Genomic DNA, 22,967 nt, shown 5'->3' with positions numbered 1-22,967 from the left:
CGGGAAAACGAGATGTTTTGATGAGTCAAGCCAGCTCAGGGTTGGAAGAACAGAGTGATGGAGTTGGGGGAACTATCTTACTGCTTAACCCGTATGTTTATCAATTGACAAACCTTCTCCACATTCATAGCTGTCACAGTGTGTGACACAAACCTGTGTCTTCTGGAATGTGTAGTTGAATAGACAAGAATCCACTCACTGCTGAGCAGCTGTGATTATATCTACAGCTATTGGTTGGGCTAAGTGTGCGGCTACAGCTTCCTGAGAGAAGTATCCTCTATTTTGACTAACATACATGTATCTTTTAAAACCACGATGAGACATCACATGTATGAAACTGACCCCAAATGATTTTAAGCTGATCACTGAAGCACCACAATGATGGCTTTCTAAGACTTGAGATGTTTTGTTTTTTAAAAAAAATAGTTTAAAACCCATTTTAAATGAATGTCTGTAAGCTCATTGGTCCAACGGTGCCCTTCGCCCGGATGGCAGAACGTGACCACTGAATGGTTTAGGAATCACCACATGTGACTTGATCGGTTTTAAGATCGGCATCAAAAAAGAAAAGAATTCACACAGACATGCAGATAGATTTGCTAATTTGCTTTATTTAACCAGAACGAAATAAATTTTTTATGGGATGTGAGAGTGTCGTAGATCAGTAAAAGGTAGTTTGTCTAAGCGTCTTCGGCAGTGATGTAAAAGGAGGCAGAGCACAATTAGGAATTGTTTTAGTCACGAGGGTAACTAAGCGACAGAAACTGCTTTATCAGAACATTTGCCAGTCACACCTGCAGAAGGAACTTGAACAATCTACCAAGGTGACTTTAATAGGGAAATGTGTGATGAAAGGGAGACATGATGGTGGTCCTGTTACATTTCACATGTTGAACGTCTGAACAAATACTGTCAAATCACTACAGAGATATATGCTGTCTCCTTGTTTTTATTTCTCTTCCATTGCTGGTGAAACAACATGTAAAATAATGTTTAAATATTTTAAGAATCAATTTGCAGATACTTCTTGTTTTGACTCAAAGAAATAAAGTTAAATACAGTGTGAATACAGTGCATGGAGCTGATAAAATGGGTGTGAGCTTCATGAGTCCAAACAGAACAACACACTCCATGTTACCTCCGTTGGTAACCTGAATAATGGCAGCTATATGTCTTCAAAAAAAACAACCAATGTATTCAGCAAATTTTCAAAAATAGTAACTACGATGAACTATGTACTTACAGAGCTTATTTAAGATGGGTTTTTAGAAATATCAAACAATTTTAAAAACTTTGAATAGTCCCCTTTTTAAATTGCAAAAAAACAACTGACATGCTAAAAAAAAACATTTAAATAGCAGGACAAGGCACACACCTTCATCACTCCGTCCTTCCACCTCAAAGCTGACCTGACTCCTAAAACCGCCCACAGTGGCTTCTAATGGCAACTGTGCAGAACAAATACGTTTCCCTTCTCCTAAAACACTGCACATGTTGGCCAGTGTTCTGATTAAAAATAGATTTATTAGAAGTGTAAGTAAATGGCTGCAGGAAAAGAGAGGCGATGTTCACATCTAATAATTTGCTGTCTTTCTCTGCCTGGACTGATCAGAGTTCTTTTTTTAACTGTGAACTTGTTCAACCTCTAAAGGAGCAGTATTATGTGTTTTCTATAGGCACACAGTAACTGTCACTATCACTTATTATAAAACTACTGTATACATCAAACATAACTCGAGAGAAGTTTGACTTTGTAATTTAGCCTCTTGTAACTGGGCCTCTGCCTTTTTAAGACGTTCCTGCTCTTTCCCACACTTTGCCTCCAGCGCGTCAACATTACGCTGTGAAGCGTTCGCAAACGTTCATCAGACGACTGAACTGAGAAATAGTTCATATAATGAGCTGAACAGATGTGTTTGCTAATTGCTGCTGCTAGTTTGAAGGAGCAGAGAGCACTGTAATGCAGAAGCTTGGAAACTACATCTCTGGAGAGGAGCTGTGCGTGAAAGGCAGCCTTTAGTTCCCCCAGGCGTCTTAAAAACCTGAACGGTTGCCATGGGAAGTTCAAGGATTTCTCAAACATTCATGAAAGAATCAAAGCAACTCTATGGGCACGTTTTTGATGAGGGAATGACACCGCACCATGACGTAAAGCTCAAGAAGTCAATTTAGACATAATACTGCGCCTTTAAATCAAACCACTATGTTGCCCTTCAGCTGTAATCAACAGGCCTCCTGTCTGTCTGCAGTGCTGCAGTTTGTAGAGAAGTACAGACGGATAAGCCTGAGAAAAATGCATTTTAAAAAGCCTTCATTGCAATCCTTAATGATACATAGAATGGGAAGAGATACAAAGGTTTTCATTCAGTCTCTCGTGTTTTGAAACAGTGGCGATTAAACCTGGCAATGTCAATTTTATCATGATCACAACGTTAACCAGTTGAAGAGCCTGACCTACTTAAATCTCAGCCGAGAGCACTGGGTAAAAAAAAAAAAATGGTGCAAGAATCGGTATGACACCAGAATCCTGGCTGTCACCAGATCAGGAAGACGCTGGATTTTAAGTTGATGTAAAAATCCGTCCTAACTCGGGAGCTGCTAAACAGAGCAAAGCTGCGGTGGCTTTATGTTATGTTTTATTTACATGTAAAACACAAAGAGCAGAGCGTCCAAAACAGGTACTTTGTACCAGCGTCATTGCTTAATGAGGTAAAACATGAGATTTTACCTCCATCAGTGCTAAACGTTTCAGAACGGATTGGTTGCGCGTTTGGGATCAAATTCCTGTCGAAAACCCAGACGTGTGTTCAGCTGCGGCTGTACATGAGAGGCTGCTTGCACTTATGGAAGGAAGTCTACTGTTAAACTTACTGCAAGTAAAGAAAAAAAAACTAATAAACAGGACAACACTAATAAAGTAATAGTACCACTCTAGTATCGATCCAGAACTAATATTAATGCCTGTATCGGTAATGTTGATCCATAGAGGACAAACATGAGAGTGCACATCTGTGGAGCTTTCTGACAAACAGCAGAATGCATTTGTGCAAGAGGCACTAAAATCAGTGTGAGAGCAGAGTTCTCAGTGGGAGCAGTTCAATATCGGAGTGAAAACGAGAAATCTTAAATCAGAACAATAAAACATACACTTCTTAAGAATATGTATATTTCGTGTGTGTGTGTGTGTGTGTGTGTGATTGGGTGCGCAGCCTGATGCCATTTAACAGAAGCGCAGTGTTTTCCTTTGCCGTGATCCGACCGACTGCTCAGAGTCTGCGTGCGTTTAGCCGCAGACTCTGACAGGCGGGTTTTGACGCGTCTCTGGAAGGACGCACGTTGGGATTATTGGATTAGGTTTTTTTAATCCCTCTTTTTATCGCCTGTTAAATATAATATTCTTTCTTTACAAGCGAGAATATTAACTGGAGGCTCATCAAAACTAGTAACAGAATAAACAAACACTTTTAAACTTTCCGTCCGCGTTGTGTTGCCGGACAGAGGAGGACCAGCTGCAGTGCAGCAGGCCAAACTGAATTTAAAACATAAATAAAGCTGGATCGGAGTACTTTTTTTTTTCTTTTTTTTTAAGATTACCTAGCACAACACTGTACCAATGAAGTGACTCTTTTACATTAGATTTGTTACATACATATTTTACAGTCAAAAACTTGAAAAAAGGGGAAGAAGCATCTGGCCCCAAGTGAAATTTAAAAATGGTTTCTACTTGTAGAGCATTTTGTCAAGTTCAGAAGACCCCTAAACCTATCAGGTATTTATATCAGAGCATATTAACATAATTTTAATGCACATTTAAACTGATATTCCTAACCCTAGTTATTGTTGCGACTACCGGAATGAAGGGAATCTGTAATTCTTATTTGATCCTGAACTATCCCTTCTCATAATTCAACACCTCCATTGTTTTTGTTAAAGTGCCTTTAAACTTGTGCAGACTTAGTAACCCCAACTCAGCCTTTAAACATATATAAAGTTTCAGTTTTTACAGAAAGAGCAGAAGAAGAAGAAGGTTTGAAAATGAGGTAAAGGGATTGTTATCTCTTCAAAAATAAAAGAACACTTGTACTATTTCTAGAATGCATTATTGCTACCAGCGAAACAACTCTTTCCATTCCTCTTAACTCTTTAAAACAAACGGGATGTACAAAATTGAGCTAACATCAAGTACACTAATAAGCTAAGAAGGTTATGATTTTTGTCTTACACTAGATTTACTATTTAGTTGTTTTTTTGTCTCAAACATACTGACACAATGAAAATGTCAATTTTCCTCAGATTTAGCACTAGAAGTCTCTAACTTTGCATGCATTGAACTTTATGCAAGGTTCCGTTCAGAACAACCCTGCCAAAAATATTTGTGCTATTGACCTGCAGGAAACTCTTTTGACTATGCAGCATTAATGATCCCCCTAAGTGTTCACTTTCCATTGAATAAAATATATCAGCATGTATGTTTGTTAAAATATACTTTTTTATCTTAGTATCTTTCTGTCCAAAAAAAAATGTTTTTTTAAATTTTTTTATTTTAGTGTATTTGAATTCTATTTTTTTCTTTCTTCCTTTCTTCCGTCTTTACCTCGTTTAACTTCTTCTGCTAGATCAGATCTGACTCCACCACACATTGCTCAGTGTACTCTTTCACCAAATCTACATTTAAAGTGTTCTGACAGAAATCAGTCATGGGCCTCCAAAGACCAGGCTCCAGGAATATCTGGCACATCACATGACCCTTCAGGTGGTTTGTGTGGCGCTGAAGGTGGCGCAGGAACTGCTGCTGAGCCAAACTCAGGTCTTTACCAAACATGTCAATGTTCAGGTAATACCTGTGTCAGAAGAAAAGAATACATTTACTTATTGATAAATATATATATATACAGTACAGACCAAAAGTTTGGACACACCTTCTAATTCAATGGGTTTTCTTTAATTTCATGACTATTTATAAGGCAATAAATCCCACTTATTAACCTGACAGGGCAGGTTGACCTATGAAGTGAAAACCATTTCAGGTGACGACCTCTTGAAGCTCATCGAGAAAATGCAGAGTGTGTGCAAAGCTACTTTGTTGTTACTTTGAAGAAACTAGAATATAAGGGCTATTTTCAGTTGTTTTACACTTTTTTGTTTAGTGCATATTTCCACATGTGTTATTCATAGTTTTGATGCCTTCAGTGTGAATCTACAATGTCAATAGTCATAAAAATAAAGGAAAGTCATTGAATTAGAAAGGTGTGTCCAAACTTTTGGTCTGTACTGTAAATATATATATATATCTACAGAATATACAAAACGGTGCTTGTTTATAATCCGTCTCTTTGGTAGATGTGCAGGTTAATTTAATTCCATTAAACCTGCTTTCCTTATTATATGTGAGGTCTAAATCTGTTGCATTACAAGTGCATCTAAAGTAAATTAATATAGTGAAAGCATTCCATATTTTCCGTAACTTGTTTCAAAAAGTTATGTGTAAGACATACAAAGACAAATAGGAAGCAGTCTGAGAACCGGGGATCTAGGCAATTTTAAATATGTAGTCAATGTTTTATTCTTCACCTAACTATGTCCATATTGAGAAGATGGAAATGTTGCGGCAAATGTCCTCTAAAATAGTCGTAATTATGTGATGATTAATTTGAAGGACCTATTTAACTTGTTCTATGAAAAAATAAGAAAAGTTACCAATCATCTCCAATGGGCACCTTGAAAGGGAAGGTACAGAGGCTGGCCACAGTCGGACTGGACACATCATCCACCAGCCAGTCGATTTCCTTCTTCAGCAGGATCGCAACGTTGCTCGGTAGAAGCTTGAATGGCTGCCAGTCTTGAATGATGGTGGCGTTAGGAAGCACGTCGTGCATCAAGTCAGTGGTCAGGTAGAGCTGATGGATAGATGTTTGATCGAGAAGCACAGGAGGAGGACCGGGCTGCTGTGAAGAACGAATGCCGGCACTCGGAATAATTTCGCGAAGTCGCAGTTTGAGTTCTTCAGCTCTGAAACGCACCAGCAGAATGCCCTGTGGAGTACAGGGAATGCATTCATTTAATTCTTGAAACGGCTTACGGAGAGAGAAAGAGAACAAAAGTATTTCTAGGGCTTGCTTTGCCAATTGTACCTGCTTGGTGATGATGCGATACTTTTCAAAGTCCTTGGGCCCAAGCTGATCGTCACGAGTCAGGCGGGTCACTTTTACATCTGGATACTTGGATTTGACCAACTCGGAGCAGAAGCGCAGCAGAACTCCCGCTATGCCCTTCCCCCTTTCCTGAGGAGCGACACGGAGACCTTCCACAAGCATCGTCTCCCCGTCATCAATCACACACACTGATTCCAGAGCAATCTACCAAAGAATAAGAACAAGAAAAGAAAAAGTGACCAAAATGGCACAGTCTTCATTAAAACTCTAATCCTTTGTGTATAGTGACACACAGACATAAATGAAGCAATACGAATAATTGAGCAAATATAAAGGTGTGTAAATGTAAATAATATTGCAGCTTCTCCAATTATGTTAGCTACAGTGCATCTAGACATAGCGAAGACCACTCAAAGAAGTTCAGTGATGGGGTTTAAGTGAATATTTTAAAAGTGTTGAGCTGCTGGGACTTTCACACACAACCATCTCTAAGAATGGCATGGAAAAGAGACACAACAAAGGAGCACACCCGGACAAAAGGACGCTATGGACACAGCCTCACCAAAATTGAAAATGAACAGATAAACTGTCAGGATGTTGGGTTGTTTCAGTTGGTTTTGGGTTTAGTTCATTTCTGTGTTCCTTAGTTCCTGTTCTTTAATAAGGTCAGCTGTGTGTCTGTTTAGTAATTCCTCAGTCACTCTAGTTTTAATATGTTTCTTAGCTCCAGGTATTCTTTAGGTTAATTTCCTAGTCTCTTGTGTGCTCTCGCTCGCCCCCTGTGCCATTTTCTCTCTCTCCTCAGTCTGCCCAGGTCTTTTGTTCCAGCATTCACCCTCCCAGTATTTAAATCCCTCTCCAGCTCACATTCCTTGCTGGTTCCTCCTGTCATGCTCCATTACTTCCCCGGCTTCCCCTATCTCTGTGTTGGCATTTTTTTTATGGACTACTTTTTGTTCTGCCCTTGCTTCCTGCATTTTCTTTCCCCGTCTTTTCTTTATTAAGTCTTCATATTCACTTGCTGCCTATGTCTCTCTGCATTTGGGCCTATAGCATCTATAAATATCACATAACATACTGTATATGTTACAATAACAATTTTTTATGTTATATTTTGATGGTAAACTTTTGGCACAAGCAACTAGAACACATTGAGCCATCCTCAATGCATCAGCAATGCAGGCTGATGGTTGTGTCGAGGTGAGGATATTTTTCTTGCGACTCTAGGTTGGCCCAACAAACCAAATCCTAAGAAAAAAAAACAATTATAGCAAAATCTAGACTTATTTCATATGACTGAGGTCAAGCTGTTCACAGGCTACAGCAAAACACACTGTAAAGAGAAACTGGAAGAAGAGTTGAAAGGAAATCAACAACATAAAAAATATCTAAGAAAGAAGTGGCAACAATTTATCCAGAAGTCAACAAAACTTTATTACTCCAGAACTATCCCTTCAATCTCGCAATGTGTGGCTTCATAAAAAGTCAACATGAAATAAGTTAAAAGGTGAAACAGGCAGATGAACAGTTCCTATGGGTTGTTTCAGGTTTGTTGTGCACCACATCCCCCAGATAACCAACAAAGCACCTTTGAGATATTTTGGAACTCAAGTTCCAGCACAAGTTTTACATCATGGATGTGCTACAAAAAATATGCATAAAGAGTTTTTTTTCTACCCCTAGTTGAAACCAAAGAATTAAGGCAATTCTGAAAGTAAAACATGATCAAACTCAGTATTAGCAAGGTGTTCTTAATAATGCGGCTGATGAATAGATATATTTGTATGAAGATGTGAGCTAGTAGCAAACTCACCACTTTCCCCTCTTTGCGTGCCAGAATAACTGTGCGGTTGGATTCCTGGAGCCAGCTGGTGTATCTGGTGGGAAGGTAGTCCAGACCACCATAGATGTCCTTGCTCATTGCCATAATTTCATCAAAGTCCTCCTCAGTGGCAATAGCAAACTGAAGACCAGCTTGGGAGAGGGCCTCAGGAAGCTGAGGAATGGTCAGGTTGGTATCAATCTTCATCCTGCAGCAACTGATGAGATAAAAAGTGAGGGAAATGCATTTTTAAATATCAAAGAGGAAGCTCAGCAAAGACATCCTGCAGCTCTTACCTATGAGCAGTGATGTCAGTAACGTGTTACTGACGTCGGACCACTGCTTTCAGTAACAATCTAACGCGTTGCTATTTCAAATCCAATAGTCAGACTACAGTTACTTGTCGAAACCACTTTGCGTTACTGTGCGTTACTATTTTCTTTTGTAACTTTATTTTATTTCCTCTACGCGTCTTGTCGAGTGATCGCCGTTTCTATGCGACAGCATCAGCAGCGACAGAAACGTAAACAATGGAGGGAAGAGGGAGATGCGCATTTTGTTGGTAGAAAAACAGGAACTATTTTGAATTTCTGTCGCCAAGTTCGATTATTATAAGCGGCTTTGGGCTTGTTTTTTTTTTAAGTCGCTAGCAAATTTAATGAGTGGCGGGCTGCGCTTTTTGAGCTCGTTTTTGAAAGTGAAGTTGCTCATTTGGGCTTGGAAATAAGCAGAGACTCATCATAAATCCCAGAATTTGTCCGTCATTAAGGTAGTTTTACTCAGGCTCTCCCTGTCCATCATTTCCCGGATGATCCGTCCTGCTGTGTCTTTGTTAATGTCAATATTACCTGTGAATTACGTCGAGTTATCCAGAACATTGGAAACATTGAGACTAATATGAGCAGCGCAATAAACGTGAAAACAGCCACCAGTGAATGAGTCCGTAAAGTTGTGCAACTAAACTCCTTCTTAGAGTTTTCCAGACAATAGTTCAACACACAAAAACACACAAATTACTAACATTTTTTTTGTACTGTTGTAAACATTCAAAAATATCTCCTACAGTTCAACCTTATAAGTGGAGACACATTGTTGATATTACCTTTATAAAATTACTTGCAATTAAGTATTGGCAAAGATCAATGTAATTTTCACAGGTGGCGGAGCGTTGTTGTTAGCAGCTGCTGAAAGTAACTAAAGTTACTTTTGATGTAACTTAGTTACTTTCCAAATCAAGTAATTAGTAATCTAAGTTACTTTTTCAAGGAGTAATCAGAAATCCAATTAAAGTTACTTTTTCAAAGTAACTATGCCATCACTGCCTATGAGTCATGAATTCATTTTTCTGAGCTTAACATGTTCAATTTTCTAGAAATAGTGAGCAATATTACTCATGGACCAGCTCTTTATTGCAAATATCTGTAAATCATAAAAGTGTAAATGTGAAAGTGATGCACAGATTTAAAAAAAAATAAATAAATCAATAGGCGAACTTCTAGTGACAGTTCAATGTGGAGCTGGATCCTTCTCGAAGGCCGATGTGAAGAAATCAGTTTTTATTTCTGCAATTGCTTGACAGAAATGGCATCATTTTGTCCTTGGGTTCATGTCGTCTGCCTGTTCTTGTCACACTCTCCTGGACAAACTTTACGAGATCAGCATGGATAGTTTTGAGGAGCAACGGTTCGAAACTGTGAGTGTAGTGTTGAGGCCAGCAAACCTCTTAAAAGTCAATTAAAAGTTTGCAAACCTTCAAGCTAAGCCAAGCCCGATTTCTTTTCATCTTTTCCTGTCTAAAATAAATAAATGAGTCAAATGAGTGTAATAGTAAATGAAGTTTATTTGATCAAGGGCAGCATATAGGATACTGTTACAAGATAACACAATCCAACGGTTGTTTTGTACAAAGGTTATCAACAAAAGCTCATTTGTAAGCACAGTTCTCGGTTGGACTTTTAAAAAAATACAGCAAATATATATATATATATATATACATAAAACAACCAGATACTAACCAAGATAATGAAATGGGGTCAAAGACTACTAGTCAAAAGTTTTAGAATACAATTTTTTTTCCAGATTTTAATGCAGTTCAAAAATTGCAAGTTCAACAAATGGCTTGAAATGGTACAAAGCTAAGTGGTGAACTGCCAGCTTAAAAAAAGCAACAACAAAAAAAACAGTAAGATTACCCCAGACTGAAAATTAATGTTCATTTCAGGATTATGCAAAAAAGAACTTTCTCTGTGAACACAGGTTAACAATTTAAAGCTGATCTGCAGCAATTGAGATTGATCAAAAAAGCTAAAAGCTGGTGCTACTAATTCCTAAAGGCCTTCCAGATTCTCTGGATTTCCTACAAGCCCCTGGGTTTGCATAAAAGTAGCACTGGAGCACATTGTTCTGGCACACCCTTGTGAGAATCTGTTAAACAGTTTAGTACTGCAGTACAATACTGTACAATACTGGGAAAAAGACAATTAAAAAGGACGAGAGGCAGGACACTTAAAAATGTAGGTGTCACAGAGATATTGCAAAGAAAGTCAAGGTGTCATTGAGTACAATTTCCTTTGTCATCAAAAGGTACATAAAAACTGGGGCAAACTGACAGGAAAAGGTCTGGCAGACAAAAAGCCATGACAGTTTCAGAGGAGAGGTTTCTGAGTTAACAGAAGGCTCACAGGACAACAGCTCCAAACTCAGCTTAATAGTGTGTTTGAAGCTGCTTAACATTAAATTGTGTAACAAACGATTCTTCAAGCATCAGTAAATTGTTCCCAAGGATGAGTTGTTTTGACGTCCCCATCATGTCAAAGTGTCAGACCCAAAACATTTGACCCAAGAAATCCAGTTTAAAACAGTTATACCTGATACTGATCAAATGTATGTAAACTTTTGAATTTGAGGAAAGTTAGAAAAAAAATTCTAAAAATGTTCTCACCAAGTTTTCTGGTATTTAGCAAATAGAAATAATTTAGGTAATTCTTACCAAGCTAAAACAAGAAACGTTTGGTGTGATTGAACTTCAGACAATGACAAAAACAAATTTGTCTTTTTAATTCACTGAATGCAAATATCTGATTTCAACTGTAGATGTGAAGTTCTGCAAGAAAATGAAATCAGCATCTCTTAAAAACGTTCGGTAGAAGGCAGAATGAAGTGCTTTAGAAATTTCTTGGTGGATGTTGCGTTGACTGTGGACTTCAGAAAACACAGCAGGCCAACACCCACAATAATCACTGAGTGTGGAAACTGCAAACTTCAAAGTGGATTCTGTGCGTCTCCACTTTTCCTTGAGATTCTGGGACCTTAAACACAGACTTTACTTTCTGAATCCATCAGAGGTCGCCTCTGCCCACCTGCGAAGGGTTGCTTTTGGTTTTTTTGGTTTCTTAATTTTTCCCACCAAGAATTTCCTCTGTAGTCCGGGATCATCCTCGGCTTCTGCAACAGAACCCTCATATTACCTAGTCCAATCCACGTATTGACTCCTGAATAGTTTTCCATGCTTACAAATATGTTTTTCCTTGAAGCCCTGTGTCATTACGTGAATGATATGAAGAAGTACGCAAACAGGTCAAGATCCATAAGATCAGCTAAATTAACAAGGAAGGCAGGAAGAGACAACAAATTAGAACGAATAAGTAATAATCTTTCCTTTAGTCCCACCCTGGTCCCTCCACAATTGAATGAGTCACATAATGTGTAGCATGAAAGGAAGGAATTTACCTCATTTTAAAAAGTTGATTTTAGAATCAGTTGTTTTTTTTTAGTTAAATCACTTCTTACAACTCTATGAGACAGGCGCTGCATCAAACATGAACAGCACTTTCATAGTTAAGAGTTTTGGTTTGCTCCAATAATCATGTCCCAATAAACTATCAAAGGGTCATGTGAGCTGTACCGGGCATTTGCAGTCCAAACAAAGTCTAGTCACAACAGATAGACGCAGTTACTCTATGCAGACGCTGGTATTTTCCCATCATTCAGAGGACATTGGCTGAATAGTCTGGTCCTGTCCTGTCACTGAGCTGGATGCTGTTTTGTTTTCCTGTTTCTGTCTCGCGTTCGTGCACATGCACTCATTGATTCATTGTTCTTTTTATCCTCTCATGCTTCTGCTGGCTTTTTCCATCTGGCTGGCAGTGTACTCCACACAAATGGAATTTGTGAGCAGTGACTCGCAGCAGATTCTGATCCAGAGCAACGTCAACGTTTGTTGTAGTACTGTACATGTTAGCTAACGATGACTGTTGAAAAATTATATATATATACGCTGACGTCAGTTGGGTCAATACAGTTTAAGAGGTAATAACTGCAATTCTTAAAGGTACCAGCTTGTCAATACAGTTGCATACAACTAACTGTACAATCATAAAACATACACCGGGGTGTAATTAGATTTTGGCTTCTAAATCTTGCAATATCAAAACATGATGTAGTTTTCATCCACATGTCCAATGATTTGATTTTATTTTCTTTGCAGAGGACAAAATATTTGGTAAAGTAACTTACCATTAGTTTTCCTCTTTGGGTTATAACATTTTTATTAAACTATTAATATAAATTATTCTGCAGAACCGCTGCTGCATCATAAAACTTTGTCAGGTCCACCCAGGAGTGTGACGTATCCGAGTGGCTTTGGGGGCTACTGGTCCTTGTAGATTGGAGTTGTGGAGTGGAGGATGTCTGGTTAGGGAACTATAAGGTCTCATCTTTGGTTTTTGCAAATGGTGTTGTTCTTCTCACCAGGAACTTAGCAATGCACTGAAGACTGAGAAGAAAGTTAGTTCCTCTAAAGGATTCTGCATGATTGAGCCAAACTGACAAAATCACTTTGATTTGTCGCAACTGTATGATGAAAATTGTGTTATTTTGTTGTCAGCCTCATGTCGTCCGCCCCTTCCTGTCACAACCCACCCAGGCAAACCTTTTGCCCCTCATGCAAACCTGTTGTGTGATTGGTCTGAATTTCATGCGTGCACTTAGTCAGAACACCACTGAGTCACAGTCGGAGTTGATCTTGAGGAGCAATTGTTCGAGACCGTAAGGAAGTACGTACTGAAATATCAAACTGCTCCTGCTCGGTTCTGGTTCAGTGCAGTGGGAGAACGGCTCACTGATGAGTTTCTTTCTAATTTTTAATATGAAAAATACAATGAGACTTTGCAGTCCATCAGTTATATATTCCTCCTCTGAACCTGTGAACTTATAATAGTTGATCCATGATGTGTACTGCAATGGAATGGGGTGGCATATCTTATGGATCCTGAAGGGTCTGTCTAAAAACAAACATCCAAACACCACATGACCGCATGTCGACAATTTGCCTTCGATCCGACCATGCTGGGTCCTTAAGTTGGAGGCCATGGTTCTCAACCAAAAAAAGGTGCACTGCTCCCTCTGCTCATAGTATCAGCCTCTGTTTTAGTTGGAGTAATTAAAGTATCTAGTTATCTTGTTCATGAGGAGGATGGAGCAGCAAATTGACAGACGAACTGGGGCAGTGTCTGCAGTAGTGCAGGCAAATCTCCTGTCTGTTGTGGTAAACGAAAAGCTGAGCCAAACAGCATTCCAACCCTCACCGACAGCAGTGATATGGATCATGACCAAACAAATGAAATTCCAGGTGCAAGGAGCTCGAGCCATGGTTCCTTCTTATTAAATAGATCATCATCCATCAGGATGCCTTCTGGGTCGCCCCCCTTCCTGGTTACCCAGGCACATTCCAGTGGAAGGACACCACAGAGCAAACCCAGAACTCACTAGAGGCACCATCAATATTTTCTGGCCTGGGACTGCCTTGTAATTCCCCAGAAGGACCTGAAGAAAGTTGCTTGGAACTGGGATGTCTGGGTTTCTCTACCTGCCCTGTTACCTAAGATCCTTAAAGTCTTGTGTTGAGAGCATCACTTTTCTGCCATCATCTGCTGGGGCAGCAGCGTCAGAACCAGGGATTTAAAAAAGCTCAACAACTTGATAAAGAAGGCTGGTTCTGCTCTGCGGACGATTGTGGAACATCTGGAGATGATGATGCAAAGAAGGATTTTAGATAAAAATCAAGAAAATTAGACTTTGCCCTACCACCCACATTTCAACAGGACATTATTCTCTATGTCTGGAATATTGCAAACTGTCAAGAAACCGCAATGGAGTCAGCACATCAGTCAGTTAGTACACACATACAACTGTACAAAAGATGATACCACACAATACTCTCCATATTTCTTAATGTATGGGAGAGAGGCAAGGCTGCTTAATGACATCTGGACTGTTGATGAGGGATAGAGTGAAATACCTTATCTCCAGTATGTGGAGAAAATGAAAAAGGAATTGCAGGAAGCCTATCAGCTGGCTACTGAAACAGCTAACAAGTCATCTCAGAAACAAGGCTCACTATGATCATTTAAGGAATCGCGTAAAAATGGAAGATGACGTCTTAGTTAAAAATGTTGGCCTGACAAGAAGTCAAAGATTGCTGGAAACCTACCACCTAAGCGACCAAGATTGCCTTTTTACAAAGTTCAAGAAGACAGAAATGGCAGTGTCAAAACACTACATAGAAATCTTCTGTCTATAGGTCATGTGGTTCAGATGCCTGAGCAAAAAGAACCTGAGACGGTCAAGAAGCCCCTCGTCACAAGAAGGCATTCTGATTGGACCGCCTCTATTGCAAAAGTGCAAAGCAAAAAACTAAATTTCAAGAGGGAATCTGAAACTATCTTACCACGCTAGTATTAATTCTATTCCGACTAGGTACTGATAGATATTTTGGATCAATTCGCCCACCTCTACTATCCATCCTCTGCTCATCCAAACCAGCCACACTGTCCTGTCTCTAAAAGCATTTGAGAAGTTTGTAGGAATGAACTGCTGATTATGTGCACTTAGTTTTTTGTTTTAGTTAAGGAAAGTCTGTCATTTGGGTTATTTAATTTTAAGTAAGTAAGTTTTGGTTAAGGTCTGAAAAGGATGGATCCTTCATGTTATGATCTAGCCACCCTTACATACGCCACAACAAGGCAATTTGCTTCTTAAAGGCTTTGTCTGTCCTGCTCAACCCTTGAAGCCGTTCAACCCACATGCAGAATCAGACGCTGGACACAAGGTAAAGAAAATTATTTATTTACAAATGAATATATATAAAAGATGTCTTCTCTAGGGGCCTGGCGCTACACAGGGTCTGAAAGAGGGAGACTGGTTAGAAGCTTGCCAAAGGAAAGCAAATGATCTTGAATAGATGAGTCTTACTGTGTTAGGGGAGGTTGAAGTTTGGTCTATGGGCTGGGATCCTGCTGGTGACCAGTTAAAGCTGAGGAACCCAAAGGTTTATGTCCAGCAGGGAGCGGGTAGGCAGGCAGGTGTGGGCGGTGTCGGGAGCAGCGCCAAGCGATCGTGCCATTCGTTGAAGATCCAGAAGATGTCTTGTTCCTCAGGAAATTCTCCAAAGTGAGGAACCATTAGGAATTCATCAGAACCTGGGGACACAAGAGAACACCAGGTAAGTTCAAAGGAGAAACTCAGAGGGTTAGTCTTCTCAAAGAGGCACAAGGAGCTCAGAGTACCAGTGTTGGTTAATCATCAGACACTGAATGAAGGCTCCGCTGCTCCTTAAATGCTGCTGGCAGCTTGATTGGAACTGTCGCCCAGGTGTGCTGGCTGCCAGATTCCCACGCACTGCCACAGAGATCCTCTAGGGAGCAGATGACTCACACTCACACAACTCAGAACACCCACACTGCAGGATCACAACAGTCTGGACCTTAATTATTGTATTTTATATAGCAGATACATGGCAGCCTCATTTCTATCAAACTGACCAAGGTCAGCTGTCGGTAATGTGTAGTAGGTTACCACCATTAACATGTGAATAGCATGTTTCCATCCAATTGTCAAGCGAATTTTGAGAACATATTTAAAATGTTGCAAGAAAGAAAAAACAGAAAATGCATATTAGGCGTGTTTCCATCTAGTGGTTTGGAGCGAATCAACCAGATTGCACAAAAATAATTTTTGTCAGATGTTGATGCAAACTAGCAAGGACCACATGTCTCAGAAAAGTGGAGAGAGTCCTCCCCTCCAATTTGGTTTGGTGTCCCAGCACTCACGTCCCAGGCTGGACTGCCTCTGGTCGGCCACTCCAGGCTGACACTTCTACACCGCTGTGCTGGAGGTTTGGACCCTGGAAGTTTGTTAAGTCAGAACTGATTTGGCAATTGTGTTTACATCTCCGCTTTAGAACATGAACTCTTTTATGTAAAAACGTTTTTGCAAAATTGAGGAAGTTATTTTGAGTTTGCATCTTCCATGAACCTTTTCTAATGCAATACTTAAAAATGCGCAGAAGAAAAATGTATGTGTGAATGGGTGAATGACTGAATGTAGTGTGAAGCACTTTGGGGACCTCTGGCCCTGATGAACACTACAGAAGTACAGGACATGTACCCTGTCAATGAATCCCAAATAATAAGTAGAACGAACAAGAGAGACAGCAATACATGTTGTATGATTTATTTCTCTGTTGTCTTTTCTTTCTTTCTTTCTTTCTTTCTTTTTAGAAAAAAAAACATTATAATTTCTCTCTATCTCAGAGCATTTTGTCCTTTACTCCGGCGCCAGACATTAATGGTGACCCTAGCAAATTTGTCTTCGGACTTGGAGTTCAGAATCACTCTGAGACTTTTGCTCCTGTCTGGATTTAAAATCTTACTTAACCCTTTAACTGCCACCCCAAATACTGTCACATGCAGGTCAATGGGCCAATCGGACACATGGCAGTTGAACTTTATGATTATTATGAACCAAGAACAAAGGGAAGGGTATCCAAAGTAGCCTAGTAGCCAACTTGGCGCAGACCTCCCTAATAGCATGGACCTATCTGAATCTTTGGTCATCTACAGAAGTTCTTGGATGACTCAGCTGTATCAGTGAGGGTGATGAGGTTGAGTACCGGGTCACCCCCAACCAACACACGAACATCGAGCACATGCCCCCTAACGCAGACGTCACTAATCCCAGCCAGAGGGGGACACCCTCATGAGAGCTCCGCCCCCAAAATCCCAGTAAGAACACACCCACACAACCCCCACTCCAAACACCCACATCCCACATGACACCATAACCACTAGAAATTTTAATATGCCATGCTTTAAGACAATACCGCAGAATAGCTAAGAGAAGTTTATTAAAGCTGGTAAAATGTCAAAAACCCTCAAAAATGACCTTTTGATCCAAAAAGGTAGACTCTTCTGTTGGTTTTAGGTCATACCTCCTAAAGACTTTTACTTGTCTTGGAGGACTCTACTTGTGTACCAAATTATTGTGCAATTACATAAAACATACACATTATCCAATTTCACTTTTTTAAATTTCTTTTGTGAGATTTTTAAACAAACAACTAAAAAAATTTCAAATAAACATTTCTGACATTCAAAAAAAAAAAAGGTGACCATGCTTCTTTTCGATAACAGTGTTAAACTTACCATTCATGGAGTTTCTGTTTCTTGATCTGTTAAAGACCGACTAGAGTTGTACTGTCTCCTGTTTAAGAACTTCCGACAAGTTCTCAACTGGGTTCAGGTCAGATGAGGAAGTGGACCATGTCATCATAAGTTTTTATCTTTAATGCTTTTAATGCTTTTACTGGCTACGCAGAATTTCTGTGATCGTCCGTTGGACGGTTGAGAGCAGCAGTGTCAGAGTATTTCTGTGGGATTCTGCAGGAAATGTTTAGGTCCTGGAGCTCTGCCAGTGGGAATAGTTTTGACGGCATCATGGAGTTCAGTGATTATTAAAGCTACGTACTACATAACCTGTTCTGTTTTCATTCATTTATTAATCCCAAGTAGGGGGTTATTTAAACCGTTTCTTATGGAACATTTATTGATGTACTGCTGCTGTCACTGATTCTTTTTCAATTGATTTGCCATAGGTTTGGTGGTTTTATTAATATGATCAAAGTTCTCTAAGCTAAACCTCAGTATTTGCAATTGTGTTCTTGCTTCCGGTATTGTGTTAACTTCTAATTTCAGTTTTCTTACTTCATTTAACTGTTCTTCCTGTGATGTGACAAAGATTTCTTCACATGTAATTCCAATTCAGCAGCCTTTTTCATTCATATAAAGAAGAAAGAAATGTTGGCATATGTACAAACCATTGCTGCCTCCCACATCATAAACTGCTCCCTACCTGCTGCGCCGTGACAGGTCATATAAATTATCGTGTGCCATCCCAGGCACACTTAAAATTGATTTTAATATTTCATTTGAAAAACATGTAAGCAACTATAAACTCACATAGTAAGACACTAACATACTCTTATATATTTTAGACTATTATCCTCAATAAACTCTGAGTGATTGTATGGTTGATATGCTGATGACTGTGAGGTTACTGAGGACTTTCTGAGACATAGTGGACTTCACATACGTTTCAGTTTCAACAAACTCCAAAATATTTCAGAAGTGCCCCTTAATTTTTATTGAGACACCATACAGAACAATTGATACATGATGTATCAATTGTATCATTATCAAACATTCATAATGCTCACAGTGGTTATTTAGTAGTAGAAATTCATGGTCATGATGTTTTTGTTTTGAGTCATGTTCTATCGGTGTGTGGCTTTGTTTAGCATGAATTAATTTATGAATTTTATTTGTCTAAGGTTTTATATAAATTAAATTTATTTACATATCAACACTAACATCAGTTTGTCATTTTCTAACCTAATGAGTTTTGGTCAGATAAATAAAACTGGGCCGCTGCTAGCATTCCATCTTGTTGGCGTGTGTGTGTGTGTGTGTGTGTGTGTGTGTAGGTGTGTGTGTGTGTGTGTGTTTGTGAAAGGGAGGCGGCTGCCGTGTGGTTCTTCAGTCAAACCACACTGATGGTGACGCAGCGCAGGATTAATGGCTGTTTCACTGAAGCAGAAAAGTAATGAAAGCATTGTGGTCACTTTTACATGGTGTGGAAAGTGTATGGAAATACTGTACATATATAACAAATGACATGTGCACATATTAGTTATCAGCCATAAACGCAGTATTAATTTTTATATTGATATTAGCAATAATTTTTATATTGATCCATCCCTGTTCAACAGGCTGTAAAAACAATATTGAGATGAGCCTAATGCAAGTAATCACAGAAGGCTAACATAACTTTCCCAGCTAAAGCTAAGTGTTTAAGGGACAGTAACACTGACATAGCAAATGGCTAACAACTTCGACACAAACAAATGGGCTTATGTATATTTCCAATTTGTGAAATATTCACAATAGTAGACCAAGCACACCTCTTCCAATTAATGGTCATTCAACAGGATCCAAGCTACATCACAAAATCATTATCATTAGTAGTTGCATAGTGCATTTGTATTAAGTCCACTAGGGAGACAAGAGAATCCTAATTTCACAAGCTGTTGGTCAGACATCAGCAGCAGGTTCCATGGACTGCACCAGGCAGAGGGTTCCCAGCAGACCAGAGCTCACCCACATATTGGAAAAACAGGATTTGTAATGCATTTCTAGAGAGCTCATGCCGCCCTACAGAAGAGCAGCCTTGGGCAGCTGCTGACATCGCCCATATCAGAAACCAGGTTTCATCCTCCTTCAAACATTTTGTCATCATCGCTGTCCCAAAGAAACATCCCACGAAGGGAGCGGACGTAGGGATCCGATCACATGGTTTCAAATGTGATTATTATGCAAAACTGATTTACTTAGTGTAGGTTCAAGCAAAGTACTTGCAAATCAAGTATCTTAGTTAGCAGGTATGTTACAGATATATGGTGCCACTTTCTCTACCACCTTCGCCACTCTGGTTCTCCTAAATGAAATGAACAAAATCCCATCAGGCCTTTAAAGTCTTTAAAGTTTAATATGTAAAGCTTTTGATGGATCAGATAGACTGAAGAGGTGGTAACAGCAGCAAATTTTTTTTTGAGAAGTCTGATTTGATTTGTGTATATTTTGCCCGTTGCCTGTGACTCTATAACAGAATACAAAATAAATTAAAAACTGTTTCAGGTCCAGTTTGTCTCCAGACAGTCTTCCCATGTTGTCCATTGAAGGCTCATCGCTGGGCTCTTGGTGAGTCAGTCAAATGTGATATTTGAGAATAGTTTGGGTTTCCAGAACTTATTTGCTCTCATCTTGATCAGAAACCTGTTTTCGCAAATTTAAGAGGATTATGTTAATATGTTTTAATTATAAAGCTGTACATGTCAAAAGTTCAAATTTTATTTTACACTAATCAACGTTAAGTGTCTATGATTTTTACATTTCAATACTGTGTAGAATAATTGTGTTTTAATTAAAAATAGAGAGTAAGATTTAGACTTTAGTGCATTTGTACTGTCTGCAGACCGCTGCTGTCATGAAGTGGAGTTGGTGATGAGGAAGAGTTGAGGTGGAGGAAAAATTATTTAATGTGGTCAGAAATCCAGAAAACACTCAGGAACAGCCGGCGCAACATGGAGCGACAACACAGGTGAGGTTAAATACAGACTGGAGACAATCAGGAAACTGGAACCAATAGGGAACAGCATGAGACAGTTGTGTAAATTAACCAAAATACAAACACCGAAACCCAAGATCCTCACAGCTGCATGTAGAATTCACCAGCAGTAAATATTGTGCTAGTACCGATATTGGACTAAAGGAAGCAAGACAGTTGCAACCCTGTAAAGTTTAATATTTAAAGCTTTTGATGAATCAGATAGACTCAAAAGATCGTGATGACAGTAGGTGAGAAGGCGAGGGGGGGGGATTCATTTTTTGTCATGGGACCCAAACTTCCTGGTGGTCCCCCTGACAACAGCCAACAGTTTAGGGAAGTCTAAACAGTTCATCTTTCTTCTCTGCTGTTTATCTGCACAGTCAAAAGTAACAAACCGACACAAAATGCTTTTTCACCTTCCACAACTCACACAAGCCATTTAACATGTCTTTGCTATTCCTCTAACACCCTGCAAAGTATTCCTGTGCCTTCTTGTTTTTCACACCTACAAGTAAGCAACAAAACTATATCAATTCATCTGGCAAATCAAATATTCAAACACTAATTCCTCACTTCCAGAGCCCCCTCTGAGCCATTCTGTGACAAAATAAAGACTCATTTTCTTACAACCGACATACAAAATAGTGGGAGCGGTACCTCTCTGCCATGTAAAAACGTATGTGTTCAGAAAAACAATGAACTCCTAAGAAAGCATCACAAAGACCATATATTAAATAAAATCACCTTAAATATTTCAAAAATTTTAAGAAATGGTTAAAAAAAAAGGTGAGCAGGAGAAGAGTTCCTGTCAATATGACATAGTAATTGTTTTACAAAATCATATTGATAAAGTAATATATCAATCCAGCCCTGAATGCTGGTGATGCATGTGTTCAGCAAGAAATGCACTCATAGATAAAAGCTCCTAATGGCTGCAAACAGCATCATGGAGAGGAACAGTGATGATGTTTGGAGCACCGGAAAGAGGAGATTCTTAAAGAGACAGACGTCAAATTCAAGGCATCAAATTGCAAAGTCAAATTTCTTTTAGGCTATATTTGATGTATACAGAATTTTTTTTAATAATTGAATGTAACATATAACTACATGATTGTGCTATAAAAGGCCAATATGTCCCTGGAAGATACATTATACCACCCCTTTATCATTCATCATGTTTTGGTATAGTTGCATAATAGTTAACATATATTTACATTACTGTGTATTCGTCCACTCCAGTGGTTATGCCATGTCAGTCCTCAGGGCTGGTATCCTGCATATTTTTGTTCTCTGCCTTCTTCAACACATCTGAATCAAAAGATTTGCTAGCAGGTCTCTGCCGAACTTTACCTAAGTCTCTAAGTCTTACTGCGTTTCCAATAAAACTCTGCCTAAAAGGTTTTGGATATTCTGCTAAAAAAAACACAATTTCAAAATTGCTGTGTTTCCGTTAAATATGAAATGCAATTAAAGTCACACATACAGTGGTCACAAGAAACTGAAGAAGTCCCACAGGGTTGTTTTGAGTCTACAGACTGGGTTGCTCTTTGCCAGCCACATGGAGAGGACATCAGTGCCATGACTGAGTGTGTGACCGTCTATATAAACTAAACACCATCGTCACCAGATCAGTGAGATGCTTCCCTGAAACAAACCCTGGATCACCAGTGAACTAAAGGAACTGTTGATCATGAAAAGAAAACCTTTAGGGAGCGAGACAGGGAGTTATACAGAAGCAGCTCAAAGTCAAGATTACAAATAGCAAGAAGAATCTGGAGAATAAACTGTAGAGATGTGTGGATGAAGAAGATCACAGGCTTCAAGCAAAAGGAGGATCAGGTAGATGAAAGTTTTGACAGAGCAAATGGGCTGAACACATTCTTTAATGGGTTCAGATAAGGAACAAGCTCATCATCATCCTCTTCTGTCCCCAACCAGACAAACATCCCACCTTCCTCTGACCCACAGCTTTCCTGTCAAACCTCTGATATTTTATCTTTCACCTCTTCTGCTTCCACAAGTTTGTCTTCATCCGAATGAGGAGACGCTGCTGCTCGCTTTGCCTCCAACTCCCACTTTTCTGTATCTAGAAGTCAGACAAAGAGGCAGCTGGAGAGACCAAACCGGAACAATGCTGCAATCCGGATGGCGTCAGCCCCAGAGTCCTGGAGGTCTGAAAATGCAGAGCAGCTCTGTGGGATTCTGCAACATTTGTTCAAGCTTAACCTGACTCAAGAGAAGGTTCTGTTGTTGTGGAAGACATCCTGCTTGGTTCCGGTACCAAAGAAAACTCACCCATCAGTCATCAACGACTATAGACCAGTTTCCCTGACATCCCACATTATGAAGGTCCTGGAGAGACTCCTGTTGGCCCACCTGAGTAAACAGACAAGCTCATATCAAGACCATAAGCTGTTTGCTTATTTCCCTGGAGTTGGAGTTGATAATGCCATCATACACCTGCTTCAACAAGCCCACTGTCATCTGGACAG

At 39.4% G+C, this 22,967-nt stretch overlaps 1 protein-coding gene and 1 long non-coding RNA gene across 3 annotated transcripts in view; one reads left to right on the top strand and one right to left on the bottom strand.

Annotated features, from left to right (window-relative positions):
• Nucleotides 1-591: 591 nt before the first annotated feature.
• Nucleotides 592-22,967, bottom strand: part of nat16 (N-acetyltransferase 16) — a 33,442-nt gene continuing 11,066 nt past the window's right edge. Inside the window, exons 2-6 of one of the 2 annotated variants that reach the window (XM_028038340.1) lie at nt 15,226-15,452; nt 7,966-8,191; nt 6,132-6,356; nt 5,698-6,032; nt 592-4,841 (exon numbers count right to left, since the gene is read on the bottom strand). In XM_028038340.1, the coding sequence (XP_027894141.1) occupies nt 4,613-4,841; nt 5,698-6,032; nt 6,132-6,356; nt 7,966-8,181 (1,005 nt within the window). In that variant the 5' untranslated portion in view covers nt 8,182-8,191; nt 15,226-15,452 and the 3' untranslated portion in view covers nt 592-4,612. The remainder of the gene's footprint in view (nt 4,842-5,697; nt 6,033-6,131; nt 6,357-7,965; nt 8,192-15,225; nt 15,453-22,967) is intronic. The other variant, XM_028038341.1, reaches the window with a different exon arrangement.
• On the top strand, nt 3,095-21,533 carry LOC114157405 (uncharacterized). The gene is made up of 3 exons (XR_003598151.1): nt 3,095-3,193; nt 18,794-20,066; nt 20,341-21,533. It is a non-coding gene; the product is annotated as an uncharacterized LOC114157405 (long non-coding RNA).

This window comes from Xiphophorus couchianus, chromosome 14, assembly GCF_001444195.1.
Source record: "Xiphophorus couchianus chromosome 14, X_couchianus-1.0, whole genome shotgun sequence".
Classification (NCBI taxonomy): Eukaryota; Metazoa; Chordata; class Actinopteri; order Cyprinodontiformes; family Poeciliidae; genus Xiphophorus; species Xiphophorus couchianus.
The sequence above is the reverse complement of the archived record's forward strand: the minus strand, read 5'-3'. Positions and strand labels throughout refer to the sequence as shown.